Genomic DNA, 16351 nt, shown 5'->3' on the forward strand with positions numbered 1-16351 from the left:
TCTTCTCTTCCTTCACCAAATCTGAGGGTCAGTGATAAATAAGAGTTGGGAAGATGAGCAACTCAGAAATATCTTAAAAATAGTTTAGTATAGTAATTTTGTATTTTTGTATATTGGTTTTATATCATTGAAATGACATTTGTACCATTTTTTTAACCAAAAGTAAGACTGAATGCTCCTGAAAATGTCAAATGGTGTAACCACAAAAGAATGATAAATATTAAATAGAATTTAAAAGAAAGAAAGAAAGAAAGGAAGAAAGGAAGAAAAAGGACTAAGAAAAAGAGAAATAAATGTGTAGGAGGAAGAAAGAAAAAGGGGGGAAGAAGAGAAAAGAAAGGAAGAAGAAGCGACAGAAAATATGAAAGAAAGGAAGAAAGAAAGGAAGAAAAAGAGAAATAAAAAAGAGGAAGAAGAGAAAGAAATATGTAGGAGGAAGAAAGAAAAAAAGGCGGGAGAAGAGAAAGAAAAGATGAAAGAAAGAAAGAAAAAGGAGGAAGAAAAAAGAGAAATAAAAAGGAGGAAGAAGAGAAAGAAAGCAGTCAGGTTCCTGGTCTCCATGGTTACCCAGATTAAATGTAATATTTAGAACAATAGTATTCCATTAGCTTTATTTAATATAAAAGTTATAATGTAAGATCATGCCAAACTAGTTGATATGGTGTTTTATTGACTATTTACTGTTTTTAAGCAACGTTCAATTATTTGGTACAAAGTTTTTATGGTTACACCACTTAGACATTTTTACCATAATCCTCTAATATATTCTCTCTAAATGGATTAAAAGCAGAAATGTGATGCTGGGTCCACAAAAAAAGAATGTGTGCAAGTTATTCATACGTTTATTTTCACATTTTAACCCTTTCAATTTAAACTAAACCACATGGACCCATATATCTATATCATCATTACTAAGTAAAACATGTGTGTGTGTGAAAGTGTAATGCAGGGGTGTCAAACATGCGGCCTGTGGGCCAAAACCGGCCCGCTGAGGAGTCCAATCCGGCGCACTTTCCTTCCTGTCTTCCTTCCTTCAATCTTTCCTTCCACCCTTTCTTCCTTCAATCTTTCTTTCCTTCCTTCCTTCCTTCCTTCCTGTCTTCTCTTCCTTCCATCTGTCCTTCCTGTCTTCCTTCCTTCCTCCCTTCCTTCCTTCAATCTTTCCTTCCTTCCTTCCTTCCTTCCTTTCTTTCTTGCATCTTTCCTTCCTTCCTCCCTTCCTTCGATCCTCCCTTTCTTCCTTCCATCTTTTCATCCTGTCTTCTCTTCCTTCCTTCAATCTTTCCTTCCTTCCTTCCTTCCTTCCTTCCTTCCTTCCTTCCTTCCTTTCTTTCATCTTTCCTTACTGTCTTCTCTCATCTTCCTTCCTTTCTTGCATCTTTCCTTCCTTCCTCCCTTCCTTCGATCCTCCCTTTCTTCCTTCCATCTTTTCTTCCTTCCTTCCATCTGTCTTTCCTTTCTTCCTTACTTCCATCTGTCCTTCCTTCCTTCAATCTTTCCTTACTTCCTTCCTTCCATCTTTCCATCCTGTCTTCTCTTCCTTCCTTCCTTCCTTCCATCTGTATGTCCTTCCTGCCTTCCTTCCTTCCTTCCTTCCTTCCTTCCTTCCTTCCTTCCTTGACCCCCCTGGTGTAATGTATCTAAAAGTGAGAAACAGCTGCTGATGAGTTTTGAGGCTCCTGCAAACGTCCTCAAACATACCTTAAATTCTCCATATTCTTCTCTTCATAGCTCAACATGTGGTGCATTCCTTTCCATGAGGAGAGATATCGGTCCGTTACACGCTAATCAGCACAAGGAGCAACTATTGGTTATTCTCTTTTTATGAAGTCAGTCCATTAATCAGAGATAAGCTGCTGCACACTGTCAACACTGTCAGTTTATTCAGCAGCTGCGTCGGAGGCTGTGAAAGTGTGACGAGTTCATCTTTACGTCACTTTATTTAACTTACTGTAGAAGTGTGTCTGTTCATACTGACTTTTAAAAGATCTCCTTTAACCCTCCTGTTGTGTTCGAGTCAAGGAAATAAGGAAAGGAGGGAGGGAGGGAGGGAAGGAGGAAGGAGGGAAGGAAGAAAGGGGGATGGAGGAAGGAAGGAAGGGAGGAAAGGAAATAAGGAAGGAAGGAAGGAAGGACGGAGGAAAGAAGTAAGTAAAGAAGGAAGGTAGGAGGGTGGGAGGAAATAAGGTAGGAGGGTGGGAGGAAGGAAGGAAAGAAGGACAGAGGAGAGAAGGAAGGGAGGAAGGAAGGACGGAGGAAGGAAAGAAGGTAGGAAGGAGGGAGGAAGGAAGGAAGGAAGAAAGGAGGGGGAAAGGAGGAAGGAAAGGAGGGAGGGAGGAAAGAAGGGAAGGAAGGAAGGAGGGAAGGAAGGAAGAGTCAAAACAGATGGGTCAATTTGACCCGGGAGCACAACAGGAGGGTTAAATGTGCTTTCAATGTAAAGTGATGGAGGACAAAATCTACAGTCCTCTTTATATATATATGCATTCAAAAGAGAGTTTATATATTGAGCTTCATCAGTGTGAGTTAGTCATATCAAGTGATATCTGACACATTTACAATCTTTTTAGCATCAGATTCCCTACACTTGTTTTCCCCCAAAGTTTAACTTCACTATTAACAGCTGAAACAGAACAGAAAGTTAGAGACATCGAGCCAGTTGGACAAAAATGTAATTACAGTTAACCTTTTTTTGACTCAAATCTTTATTTAACTGGCATTTTACTTTACTTACTTTTAAGTTTTGTCAGGATACGAGTTTGAAACCATTTCAAATATTTAAATGGCAGCACATAATCTCACCCGTTGTCCTCCCAAATATAATGAAAAGCCATTTTAAAATCGGTCAAATTTGACCCGAGGACAATAGGAGGGTAAAGGCCCATTTATGCTCAACGTTAAATTCAGATCTGGATACAGACGGAGCCTTCTGTCCGTGCTCTGCGTTCATTTCGTCCGTATTTCTGCACGTTTCCATAAAGCTTACGGATACGGACCAAACGGAGCAGTACCACCGGAAACCATGTGGGGGCAGTGTTTGTCACTACTCGATACGTAGCTCTAGTGAGACACGAAGAAGAAATAACAATGGAGGAACTTTTTGAGGAAAGGTTTTACGAGTTGGTTAGAAACTTTAAACATCGTTTTTGTCTTTTATGCAAGAGGAACATTATCAATATCTCCTCCACAGTCGCCATGTTTGTTTTTGAGTTTGTTGTTGTCATAAACTTTTGACTCTGTGCTGCCCCCTGGTGGATGTATTGGTTAACATCCATGCCAACGTAAAGGACGCATGGAAGTATGTGAGCAGTGACGCTAACATCGTTTGAAACAGACGGAATCATTTTCATACTTACATTGAGCATAAATGAGCCTTTAGTGTTTCCCTGTTTCTCTGTGGTGGAAGTATAGTAACAAAAAGAGGAACTTTGGTCCTAAAAACACTGTAATGTTATAACATAAAGGATGAAGATTTGACTCATTTGGACGCTGAAGCTTCATATTAGCTTCAGATCAACTTTTAAACAATTTTTTTTGGCACAGAAGGAGGATTTTACATTATAAGTGCATTATGAAGGGATCATGTAACGGTCAGTATGAACAGGAGGGATGATTACAGCAGGAAAAACAGCTGTAATGTTCATTTAGGCTCCTCATTGTTGTTTTAAGACAGCAAATGATGCATATAAATAGTTTTTTGTCTTTTTGTTTCCTCCCAAATCAGGACGAAGTTTCAGCTTGTCTCACGTCTCACCTACGTCTGCTGCTTTGAACCGGCCCTTCAGCACCCGTCATCTGGCCAGGTATCGCTCACTCAAACACGAACACTGTGAACATTTCTGCACATGTAGCTAACTTTTCAAACTTTTCAAACTTTTCAAACTTTTTAAAATTAACAACAGTTATAAAATGAGCGATCCTGCTGCTGCTCTACTCCTCACACAACACCACCATGATGAAATCAAACCCAGCCAAGACTGTTTCATTTGATCCTCCTCACTCACTCACTCACTCTCTCTCACTCTCTCTCTCACTCTCTCTCTTTCTCTCACTCACTCACTCTCTCACTCAATCTCTCATTCACTCTCTCTCTCGCCCTCTCTCTCTCTCTCGCTCTCTCTCTCTCACTCACTCACTCACTCACTCACTCACACTCTCTCTCTCTCTCTTTCTCTCTCTCTCACTCACTCTCTCTTTTTCTCTCTCTCTCTCACTCACTCTCTCTCTTTCTCTCACTCACTCACTCTCTCACTCACTCTCTCATTCACTCTCTCTCTTTCTCTCACTCACTCACTCTCTCACTCAATCTCTCATTCACTCTCTCTCTCGCCCTCTCTCTCTCTCTCGCTCTCTCTCTCTCACTCACTCACTCACTCACACTCTCTCTCTCTCTCTCTCTCTCTCTCTCTCTCTCTCTTTCTCTCTCTCTTACTCACTCACTCACTCACTCTCTCACACACTCTCTCTTTCTCTCACTCACTCATTCTCTCTCTCACTCACCCTCTCACTCACTCACTCACTCACTCACCCCCCCCCCCCCTCTCTCTCTCTCTCTCTCTCCCCCAACATTAGCTGCCTTTCATCACTGTCAACTACAGCTTGTAAAGCTAGAAGTAATCTTTCTAAATTAAAATTAGCATATGATGAATACCTTTTACCCTCTCAGAGTTGATACGAAACACTAATCCTTGGTATAGTTTTACTCTCTTTACTCACCACAAGCTGCTGATTATTCATGTGTGGATTCTTGTGGTTTGTCTGTTTTCTGAAATAAGCCGTGCGGTCCAGCGGAGCCTCGCCATCATCAGACACGCTCGTCAGAAGAAGCAGCCGAGGCAGTACTGCATGTACTACAACCGCTTTGGCAAGTGTAACCGTGGCAACAGCTGTCCCTACATCCACGACCCCGATAAGGTGGCAGTTTGCACCAGGTAACTAAAACATGGGAGAAAACATCAAGTTTGAGAGCAGAGCAGAAAACTTGGTGTTCTTCTTCTATTTTTATAATACAGTACGATATTTTAATCTTTCATTTTTCTGTACATGTAATTTTAGATGATTCACAGTTGGATAACTTCCAAGAAAGCCTTTATTGTCATTGTATGAGAATAGAACGAAATGAGCTGTAACACTCAAGAGATGCATTTCAACATAAAAACACACAACATTTAGTGAGGTAAGAAAAATGTAATGTAAGTATTTAACCCTCCTGTTGTCCTCGAGTCAAGGGAGGAAGGGAGGAAGAAGGAAAGGAGGGCGGAAGGAAGGAGGGGGGAAGGAAGGAAGGAAGGGAGGAAGGGAGGGAGGGAGGGAGGGAGAGAGGGAAGGAAGGGAGGAAAGAAAGAGAAAAGGAGGGAGGGAGAGAGGAAAGAAGGAAGGAAAGGAGGGAGGAAGGAAGTAAGGAAGAAAGGAAGGGAGGAAAGGAGGAAGGTAGGAGGGAGGAAGAAGGAAGGAAAGGAGGGAGGAAGGAAGGAAGGAAGAAAGGAAGGTAGGGGGAGGAAAGAAAGAGAAGGAGAGAGGGAGAGAGGAAGGAAGGAAGGAAGGTAGGAGGAAAGAAGGGAGGAAGGAATGAAAGAAGGACAGAGGAAAGAAGGAAGGTAGGGGGGAGGAAAGGAAGGGAGGAAGGAAAGAAGGAAGGAGGGAGGAAGGGAGAAAGGAAAAGAGGAAGGGAGGAAAGAAGGACAGAGGAAAGAAGGATCCCTTCCTTCTTTCCTGTGTCCTTCTTTGGGGGGCGAGGAAAGAAAGAGAGAAGGAGGGAAGAAGGACAGAGGAAAGAAGGAAGGAGGGAGGGAGGGAGAAAGGAAAAGAGGAAGGAAGGAAAGAAGGACAGAAGAAAGAAGGGAGGAGGGAAGGAAAGAAGGGAGGAAGGTAGGGGGAGGAAAGAAAGAGAGGTGGAGGGAGTGAAGGGAGGGGGAAAGGAAGGAAGGAAGGAAGGAAAGAAGGAAGGAATGAATGAACAGTCAAAACAGATGGGGTCAATTTGACCCGGGAGGACAACATGAAGTTTAAAGTGCAGCCACTAGCCTCGTGCATGTCTGTCTGACTGTAATAAACATCATTTTATGTTTCTCTTTATTTAACGTGCTGATGTCTCTGAGTCTGCTACTTCCTGTTCTCTCCTTTTATTAACTTCTACCCCTCATCCTCATCTGTTGTTTCTTTCTTTTCTTTCTGCAGGTTTCTTCGTGGGACGTGCAAACAGGCGGACGGGACTTGCCCATTCTCACATAAGGTGGCGAAGGAGAAGGTAACACACACGCACACACAGAGAAGGTAACACACACACACACATGGCGGAGACGTTGGACTACATGGTGTTTTATGGGTTTACATTGCTCAGGCCGGGGTTGGGGACAGTGTGGACGGATACGATGACACATTATTGGGTACAGTCATGACGGATCGGATTTAAGTTCTTGGCACCGCTCCTGTTTCCATGACACAGGAAGGAGAAAGCAAGACTTGACCTGACGGGGTTCAGGCAGAGGGGCTGATGGGTAGGCGTTAAGGTTCGAGCCTGTGATTGGATTGCGGGGAGGGGCACCGGGGGGGGGTCGATGTACAGTATAGACCAGCAGGTTAAGTCTCCTTCCTCTTCTCTGCCGTTCAGGTGATTGTGTGGAAAGTTGTTTATTTTCAAATCTTTTTGAGTTTAGCTCATTTTTTGTTCTTGCTTTTACACTCAGGTAATAAAACACCTGTACATACACACTTTATTGAGTTATGAGGCTTCAATAACTCCCTCAGCTGCAGGCAGAGTCGCTAAAATGAATTCACTTAATTTAGCACGTTTGCACATGTTTAAAGGTTATCATGAAGCCTACCATTCAAATTGTTCACTTTTAATAGTTTAACCGGCCGGATTGGACTTCTCGGCGGGCCACATGTTTGACCCCCCTGATTTAACCCTTTACGTTAAATAACACTGAAGATGAACTTTTTAGGACGTGTAGTCATATGACAGCGTCACCTGGTGGTTGAATGCACACGTTAGTAAAGGTTTCATCATCTTGTGTGTGTGAGTTGGACGTCTCGACAAAGTTGGTGAGAAACTCTCTGGTGTGTTTGGGGTGAAAGTGCAGACGCTCAAAAAAGGGAAAGTTTTTTTTGTTTCTTTTCCTGTCTTCTATTTTCTTTTCCTTGAGACAAACAACTCTACAACAGGTGTCATACTGCCTCACCCTCTACACACACACACACACACACACACACACACACACACACACACACACACACACACACACACACACACACACACACACAATGCCTCTGCACCTGTGTGTTGGTTGTCACACTGCTGCTGCCTGTAAGTGCTGAGAGCCCAGCTGTCTGTTTGTAATGCCACCTCTCCACCTGCCCAACCCCCCCACCCCTCCACCCCCCCTTCACCCCCCTCCTCCTCCTCCTCCACAGGATACTCCCGCTCTTATTTCATGTTGTACCCCCTTAAACAGAACTATATGGAGGTCTCCTGGAGAATGTGTGTGTGGCAGAGAGATCCGGGTGTTAGCGTGAATAGGCGAGCCCGAACCTTGCACCCACACCCCCACCCCCCTCCTCCTCCTTCGTCCTCCACTACCACAAATACTTCGAAACCAGACACCCCTCAGCCTACTCCCCTGGCATCACCCCCCCCCCCCCCATGCCCACTGGCCCAGTCTGTGCACACATCCAAAGCACATAAACACATCATGAGAGCTGGACGAGCTGCAGCCTGGATAAATATTTCTGTAGCAGTTAATTAGGTAGAACTGATCCCATCCCAAACGAGGTGGAGTGCCTCTCACACACTCCGCCCCCGACCTCCCATCTTTCTCCACCAAACCCCCCCCCCCCCCCACCCTCCCTGCTCCCCCCTCCTTTAAAGTTATATTTAAACCAGGCACATCTCACACACACACACACACACACCCTGCACACATGCTGTCAAGACACACATTCACTCTCATTCTGCTGCTGTCAACTGCAATTACGGTCATTTAGCTGCTCAGGGTGACAGATCACTTGGCACACGGGGGTACAACGTCTGAAGCGTACATGACTGTGGTTTGGTTTTTAAAACCGCACGACTGTTTACTCGTGTGTGTGTGTGTGTGTGTGTGTGTGTGTGTGTGTGTGTGTGTGTGTGTATGTATATAATCTCACGTAATCTCATTCCTCATCACCCTTTGCTCCTCTTGCTCCTGCTCCTGCTGCCGCTCCTCTCCCTGCTGCTCTTTCCTCTGTCTATGTTCAAACTAAAGAGGAAATGATCTTAAAAGAGAGTAGGCATGAATTACAAAATAAAATGCATAAAAGATAATAATAAGAACAAGTCTCTCGTATGTCTCAGGTAAATGTGTGATTAATCCTTAAGGAAGCTAACTTTTATTTCTGGATAATCAACCGTTTATAGTCACACCTGTGTTACGTAGAACAGGGGAGCATGACGAGTTCAAAGAATTATATTAATATTATGCTCCTGCTGCTCCTCTCCCTGCTGCTCTTTACTACTTGTATTTTTTTTATATTTATTTTATTCACTAGGGACTTCCTTCCTTCTTTCCTCCCTCCCTCCTTTCCTTCCTTCTTCCTTCCCTCCTTCCTCCCTCCTTTCCTTCCTTCCCTCCTTCTCTCTTTCTTTCCTCCCTCCTTTCCTTCCTCCCTCCTTCCTTCTTCCTTCCTCCCTCCTTTCCTACCTTCTTCCTTCTTCCTTCCTCCCTCCTTTCCTCCCTCCTTCCTTCTTCCTTCCTCTCTTTCTTTCCTCCCTCCTTTCCTTCCTTCCTCCCTCCCTCCCTCCTTCCTTCCTCCTTTCCTTCCCCCCTCCTTCCTTCCTTCCTCCTTTCCTTCCTCCCTCCTTCCTCCCTCCCTCCTTCCTCCCTCCTTTCCTTCTTCCTCCCTCCCTTCCTTCCTTGACTCAAGGACAACAGGAGGGTTAAAAGGTTTCATCGTTCCTCTTTTTATCCTGTAGTTAAGATGACGACTTACATTTCTGTTTCTGACTTTTCTCCACCATGCAGATGCCAGTGTGCTCGTACTTCCTGAAGGGAATCTGTAACAACAGTGACTGTCCCTACAGTCACGTCTACGTCTCCCACAAGGCTGAAGTGTGTGAGGACTTTGTTAAAGGCTACTGTCCCGAAGGAGAGAAGGTAAGCACTCACACACACACGACACACACATTCAGTCTGAGGGAGGTACGACTAAACTGCTCCAAACGTCTCATTTTATTGTTTTTCTAGAGGGAATAATTAAGAGCCAATATGTCCAGTTTTTTTATATTATAATCTTTACATTGATGCAACTGTGGTTCATCAAAATCTGGATGTCGTACTTCAAAGTTAAAGTCTGTGTAAAGTCAGAATAAATATGTGTTCTGAGTTTGACATACCACAGAAAAGTGTGTTGTTAACCACCCTGCCAAATTTGAATGATTAAAAAAATCGCCAAATATATGAAATTAGGCTTCAAAAATCAGCCTCTTTCTCTGCTCCCAAACGCTGTGGGCGTGGCCGCCGAGTCCGCTGAAGCCCCGCCCCCTACCAAGTGTCACTTGTCAGTCAAAGTCACCACCTCTACCAGAAACATGGACACTAGGACTGAGAGCTTTCTGCTGCTAACTCGGCGGCTAGCTCGGCGGCTAACTCGGCTGCTTGCTCGGTGGCTAACTCGCCGGCTAGCTCGGCTGCTAGCTCCGCAGCTAACTCGGTGGCTAACTCAGCTAACTGGCTAACTGTAGACTGTAGTAGTAGTAGTGTGTGCTGAATGTATTCATACCTCTACAGCAGCAGGGCCGGGTTTATGCTAATCACTAAATCCTGAACACAGAAATCTTGAAACACAGTTTGTGAAGCCTAGCTCCACAATTCAAATCTAAATGGTTGAAATGCGTCAGACTAAGGAAGAATTAGAGGTTCAGGAGCTACGATGGGAAAAAATGAATTAAACTTTTCTTGAGTCTTGACCAACAATGAGGCTTCCTCATCCTCTGAAGCCACATTTGAACCGAGTCACGAGTTCAGTTTGTCGATGTCAGGAGAGTTTCAGCCTGCAGTGTAGTTCCACTTTACTCCTAAACCACAAAAAAAAGACATCTGAAGACAAAGGTTTCACTTTCACCTTTATTCTTCTTGTTTGTAGTCTCATGCATTCTCCTGAACTCTCTCTCTCACTCTCTCACTCTCTCATTAACTACTCCCTATATAATAAACTCTCAATAGTCCGCAGCAAATCAAGATTTCGGACACTAACATCAGCTAGATGAGAGTTGAGTCACGTGATTTTAGTTTTCACATCTTTAAAATGTGGAGTGTTGCATTGTGGGATTGTTAGCAGAAAGTAGTGTACATGCTATGGACAGTACTTTTTTTTTTTTTTACCATTGTGGAATATTAAAGGGGAAAATATAGTGGATTTATTTACACAGTCAGCATTGGGACACTCAGAGGGTTAATGTAGTGCACTATACAGTAAATAAGGATTTTGGACACAACCTCTGTCTCACTGTCACTCAGGAAATCAGTGAAATTAAAATCAGTTTTATTAAATTTAGTTTCCATTCCTAATTGAGATAACTTATCTGAACCAAGTCAAACTCAGGCTGCTGCAGAGGAACCTGTTGATATGACCAGTTCAGGATTAATCTATGTCACTCTGTCGGTCTCAACAGGAAGATAGAAATCAGTATGTTGCTGTTTTTACTTAATATTAGTTTAACTTCAGTAAATCTTTGTTTTTACACACTTTGATGAAAGGGGAACTCCACCAGTTTAACAGCAATCCCACTTTATCACTGTCTGTTTTTGTGTGTGTGTGTGTGTGTGTGTGTGTGTGTGTGTGTGTGTGTGTGTGTGTGTGTGTGTGTGTGTGTGTGTGTGTGTGTGTGTGTAGTATAAATCCTTTTAATGTCTCCAGAGGGAGCTGCTGTATGAAATCTTGATAAATTTCTCACAAGTGATGTCATTTGCATCGGCGTCAGCTGGGCCTGGAGACTACACGTGTGAAAATTTAAAAAATCTTTGGGGTGTGGAGTAAGAAAGAGGTGAGGGACTCTGTAGTGCTGGAGGCTATGTTAACTGCATTATTATTATAATTACAACAATTATAATAATAATAATTATAATAATGATAATATAATAATAGTACATTTTATTTATAGAGCGCTTTTAATAATACTCAAAGATGCTTTACAGAATCAAAGACAATTACAATAATAAAACCATACAGAATAATAAATGAAAACACAATCAATAAAAGCAATTCAAAGAAGAAGAAACTAAAAAAAATAGAGAAAAACAAATAAAAGAATTAAAAAGAAGAAATTAATTTATAAAAAAGAATAAAATATTAGTATTTCACATTTATATTTAGTCACTTGGCAGATGCTTTTATCCACAGTGAGACAGGATAAGTGACTTTTAAAGAGCCTGAATCTGTGCAGTAAAGTGAATTAAGTCCAGGTGCATTGTGGGTAATGTAGGCACCAGAATAACAGAATAAAATAAGACTGTACAACATGTACACAGTCCCATTGAAGCTAAACTGAGGCTTAGGTAAACAAGTAGTTTGGTAACCAATCTGTCCCCCTCTCACACACACACACACACACACACACACACACACACACACACACACACACACACACACACACACACACACACACACACACACACACACACACAGTGACACACGGGCAGGAACAGCTGCAGGGGGTGGTGGTCCATAATGGCATAACTGTAGTGTCTGAGTGACACATTGAGGGCCTGATGGGTAACAGAGAGCCACCTACATATGACTCCCAAGTCGTCGCCCCCCCCCCCCCCCCTCCTCCTCCTCCTCCCTCCACACACACACACACACACACACACACACACACACACACACACACTGCCCCTACATCCACCTCAAACACACTCTCCCCTCCTTGTGTTTTTGCCTCCCTTTGCCCCCTCTCCTCCTCCTCCTCCTCCTCCTCCCCTTCTGCTTCTTCTTCTTCTTCTTCTTCTCCTTCTACTTCTTCCTCTTCTTCTCTCTTCTCTTTTCTCTCTCTGCTTGTTTTTGAGAGTCGGGTGTGAAACAGATGCTTTTTCACACTGTCAGACCTCATTTAAATAGTGCATGGGGGAAATGAGGATATAGAAAACAAAAGGGATATTAATATTTATTCTATTAGCTGAAGTGCTTAGGTCTGTGATTTTCCCCCCTGTGTGTGTGTGTGTGTGTGTGTGTGTGTGTGTGTGTGTGTGTGTGTGTGTGTGTGTGTGTGTGTGTGTGTGTTTATGGAGCGCTGCGCTGTGAGGCTCTGGCGGCTCTATGATGGATAGCAGGCAGTAATTATAGATGGGAAAACTGCTGAGGATGGCACTATGGGCCAGGCAGGCAGACACTCCAGCAGCTCAGGGGTTAAGTCTGCTCCTCACCTCCATCCTCCTCCTCCATCCTCCTCCTCCTCCTCCTCTTTGCCACCATCCTGCCTCCACCTAGCTTTGTCTTTTTTTTCGTCTGCTCCTTCCTAATTGTCCTCCGCCAGTCTTCTCTCAACAGCGTCAGTCATTAGCTGTTATTTATTTCTAGCTTTCTGTTTTTTTATGACCTCAAATCTGGCAGCTCGGTCTCATCTTCTCTCTCAAAAGCCCAGACACAGACATACCAAGCTGTAAGTCGCTCCAGTCTGGTTGTAGTCAGACAGCCGTTTGGTCTTTTTCAGCATATTGAATCTGTGTCTGAGACCAAGGCTGATTTCTCCCTTTTATAAAGATAATCTGAACTCCGGGCCAGCCATCAGGTGTCTTGCTCTGTGTGTGATCAGGTGTGTTTAAGCTACACCTCAGTCACTCTTTATCTTTTTATTCATTTTAAAGTCGTCTGTCTGACAGAAGGCAAAAAAGCAGAATATATAAAGTTTTCTTACAAGTACATCTCAGGGCCAGGAAGCACTGACAGAGGATATAGTCAATATGGAGAAGGTCTTAATCAAAATGCATCACTTTATCACTTTTTAAACCCTCCTGTTGTCCTCGAGTCAAGGAAGGAAGGGAGGAAGAAGGAAGGAAAGGAGGGAGGAAGGAAGGAAGGAAAGGAGGAAGGAAGGAAGGAAAGGAGGGGGTGAGGAAGGAAGGGAAGGAGGAAGGGAGGGATGAAGGAAGGAGGGAAGGAAGGGAAGGAGGAAGGGAGGGACGAAGGAAAAGAGGAAGGGAGCAATGAAGGAAAGAAGGACAAAGGGAAGGGAGGAAGGAAAGAAAGAGAGAAGGAAGGAGGAAGGAAGGAAGGAAAGGAGGGATGGAGGAAGGAAGGGAGGAAGAAGGAATGAAAGGAGGGGGTGAGGAAGGAAGAGGAAGGAGGGAAGGAAGGGAAGGAGGAAAGGAGGGAGGAAGGAAAAGAGGAAGGGAGCAATGAAGGAAAGAAGGACAGAGGGAAGGGAGGAAGGAAAGAAAGAGAGAAGGAGGGAGGAAGAAAGGGAGGAAAGGAAAGAAGGAAGGACGGAGGAAAGAAGGAGAGATGTGTCATTTCCTGTAGATTCTTCACAATAAAAGTCTGTAAAGTCCCAATGCAGGTAGATTCAATAGTGTGTATACCTGCATTGGGAGCTTGACAGTTAGCACCTACTTTTATACTCTGGATGAGCTTGTCTTGTTTTGACTTTTTCAGAATAAAAGTCTCCCATTATTTAGTCATTTAAAAGCTTTTAATTTGAAGCAGCAAAAGCAGGAAATGTGTGGTGTAAAACTGCCTATTAGTGACAGAAGCTGAACTGAGGAGCTGCATAAAGTGCCAGAATAAGATAAATAAGGAGTTATTTGAAGCGTGAATCATACTAAACTACTTTAGTAAAGTGCCAGAATAAAATAATAAAAAAATATACAGCTGGAAATGAGCATAATTGATTCCCTTTAATATCACCCACTAATCGGGCTCCTTTATTGTTTCAATTCCACTCATTGCAAGTTCCTCCAGACGAGAGTGTCGGCTTAATGCCCGAGATGTCAATGCATGTGGATGTTCCTCTTTTTTATTTTACTGTCTTCTCCATCTCATACTCCCCCTCCTCCCTCTCCCTCCCTCTCTCTCTTTCTTGCCTCTTTTGCTCCTTCTCTCAGTCTCTTTTTAAATGTGCTGACTCCTCCTGGTTTTGGCCCAGCAGAGAGCTCTCTAATAGGCCCCAGAGACTTCCCAGCATTCCTTAAATCAAGTGGAAAATTGTTAACTTGGTGTGAGGATAAAGATGTTCTGTCCACTTTAACTTTTTTCCTCCCATTTCCCCCAGCTCTCTCTTTTTTCTTCCTCTCTCTCTCTCTCTCTCTCCTCTCTCTCTCTCTTTCTGTCTTTTTATGAAAATGAGGATGTATGGAGCTTTGGGGAGTTGTTGAGCTTTTATAGTCAATTTCTGCGACACTTTCTGTTCCTCACGCCGGTAAAGTGCTTCAGCTGTAACTTCTGTCCTCCTTCTTTTTATACTCTTCTCCAGACTACGACTCTAACTGTGAGCAACCACACATTTTCAGAGGTTTCGTTTTTATTTCGTAAACATTATGATTAGGGCTGTCAAACGATTAATTTTTTAATCGAGTAGTTAATCGCGATTAATCGCGTTTTGAATTGCATGTTTAAAATCTTATTTTACATTTGAAGGCAGTTTTAAGCCCATAATGTAAAGCATTTCTTACCAGAGTGTCTTAACTGGGAATCAATCACGGCTCTGCTGCGACTCCCACACTCCAAAATGGTCCTTTGGTGGAGCTGAGGCTCGCTTGGCTGCACCTGGGTGTTTAGCGGTGGAGGTGCTAACTCAAACTCCACGTACTCCGGTGGTAGTTAAACTCCGTTTGACACAGGTTGCATTTTACTTTTGACTTGTCAACTGAAGCGTCTGGAAGTGTTTTAAAGTTAAACAAGCCGTTCAAAAGTCCAGTAGCTCTCTTACTTTCCATCAGCGCGGTAGGTTTACTGCAGGAGGCCACTTCAAAGCATAGCGCTACAGCTAGAGGAGCCGTCTACGGGGGAGTAGAAGGGACAAAAAGGCTTGCAACATTAAAATGCGATTAAAAAAAAAATTAACGCGTTATGGATTGCATTAATCTAATCGCGATTAACGCGTTAACACTGACAGCCCTAGTTATGATTCTTTATCTCTGTACTGTATATATCAGGTCGGCTGAATAAGTCCTTTAATCTTACTTGAATTGCTTTTATCTCCTTTAAATTCAGTTTGTATATTCTTCTTCTTTTTCCTACATTGAACTGGTGTCTACTCATCATGTTGTTTTTATTTCTTCTCTTTTATAACACAGTTTTATTTGATGATTTGTGTATATCACTGCCTCATAAGGCAATTTGCAACTCGTTTTTTTGAAAAGTGCTCCATAAATAAATTATTTTATTATTATTATTGTTTTAAAGTTTATAATATATTATGCATTAATCATATATTTAGGTGTGCAGAAGTTGTATGTCACATTTCCAAGCTGTTGCACATCACATGACAGTGGGCTGCATGGTTATTATTAGGGATTAATAAGGGATTACACTTAAACCTGTGTACTTACCCTAAAATCATCATTTACTTATTCTGATGGTGGTTGGTGCTCCTATCATCTGATAACTGAGTCCATGTGACAGGATGTGTGTGTTTTACGGCAACTAAAGAGCAGATTACCTTCCTGAGATTTACAATGATTTCTTTACTTTTACCTCTTTCTTCTTTTATTTTGAAATGCAAACTGTGATGAGTCTGTTTTGGATTTCAAATTACCTCAAAGAGTTTCTGCGTCCTTTACGACTGATGGAGAGGTTTGCAGCTCCTCCTCCAGTGATGGAATAGTCCATTCATCTGTAATGTGAAAGAGAAGGAGGGTCTTAAATTGATAATAATGTATTTTAAAGTACTTTGGGAGTCTTTTTTGAGTCATTTCGGAGCATAATGAGTTAGAATAGTAACAAAAGTTTATATGTTTAATATCGAAACTTCATAATAAATCTAAATCTGTTTATTGCACCTATTAGTTGGGGGACTTTGCCTCATGGTAAAATCCACCGCTGGATATTTTTCTCTATTTTCTGACAATATATAGACTAAACAGAAAATGTAGTTTATTTAGTTGACCCCATCTCTTTTTTGACTGTTCCTTCTTTCCTTCCTTCCTTCCTTCCTTCCTTCCTTCCTTCCTTCCTTCCTTCCTTCCTTCCTCCCTCCCTTCCTCCTCTCCTTCCTTCTTCTCTCTTTCTTTAATTTTTCCTTCGTTCTTCTCCTCCTTCCCTCTTTCTTTGCACCCTCCTCCTTCCATACTTCTTACCTCACTTCCTTCCTCGCTTCCTTCCTTCCTTCCTTCCTCCTTTCCCTCCCTCCCTCCCTCCCTCGTTCCTTCGTTCCTTCCTT

General features: G+C 42.8%; 1 protein-coding gene across 1 annotated transcript in view; it reads left to right on the top strand.

Moving 5' to 3' along the window:
* Positions 1-16351, top strand: part of zc3h3 (zinc finger CCCH-type containing 3) — a 48364-nt gene that overhangs the window by 24968 nt on the left and 7045 nt on the right. The window contains exons 4-7 of the mRNA XM_053323052.1: positions 3725-3803; positions 4776-4931; positions 6178-6247; positions 9000-9131. Of these exons, the coding sequence (XP_053179027.1) occupies positions 3725-3803; positions 4776-4931; positions 6178-6247; positions 9000-9131 (437 nt within the window). The remainder of the gene's footprint in view (positions 1-3724; positions 3804-4775; positions 4932-6177; positions 6248-8999; positions 9132-16351) is intronic.

This window comes from Scomber japonicus, chromosome 7 (assembly GCF_027409825.1).
Source record: "Scomber japonicus isolate fScoJap1 chromosome 7, fScoJap1.pri, whole genome shotgun sequence".
Classification (NCBI taxonomy): domain Eukaryota; kingdom Metazoa; phylum Chordata; class Actinopteri; order Scombriformes; family Scombridae; genus Scomber; species Scomber japonicus.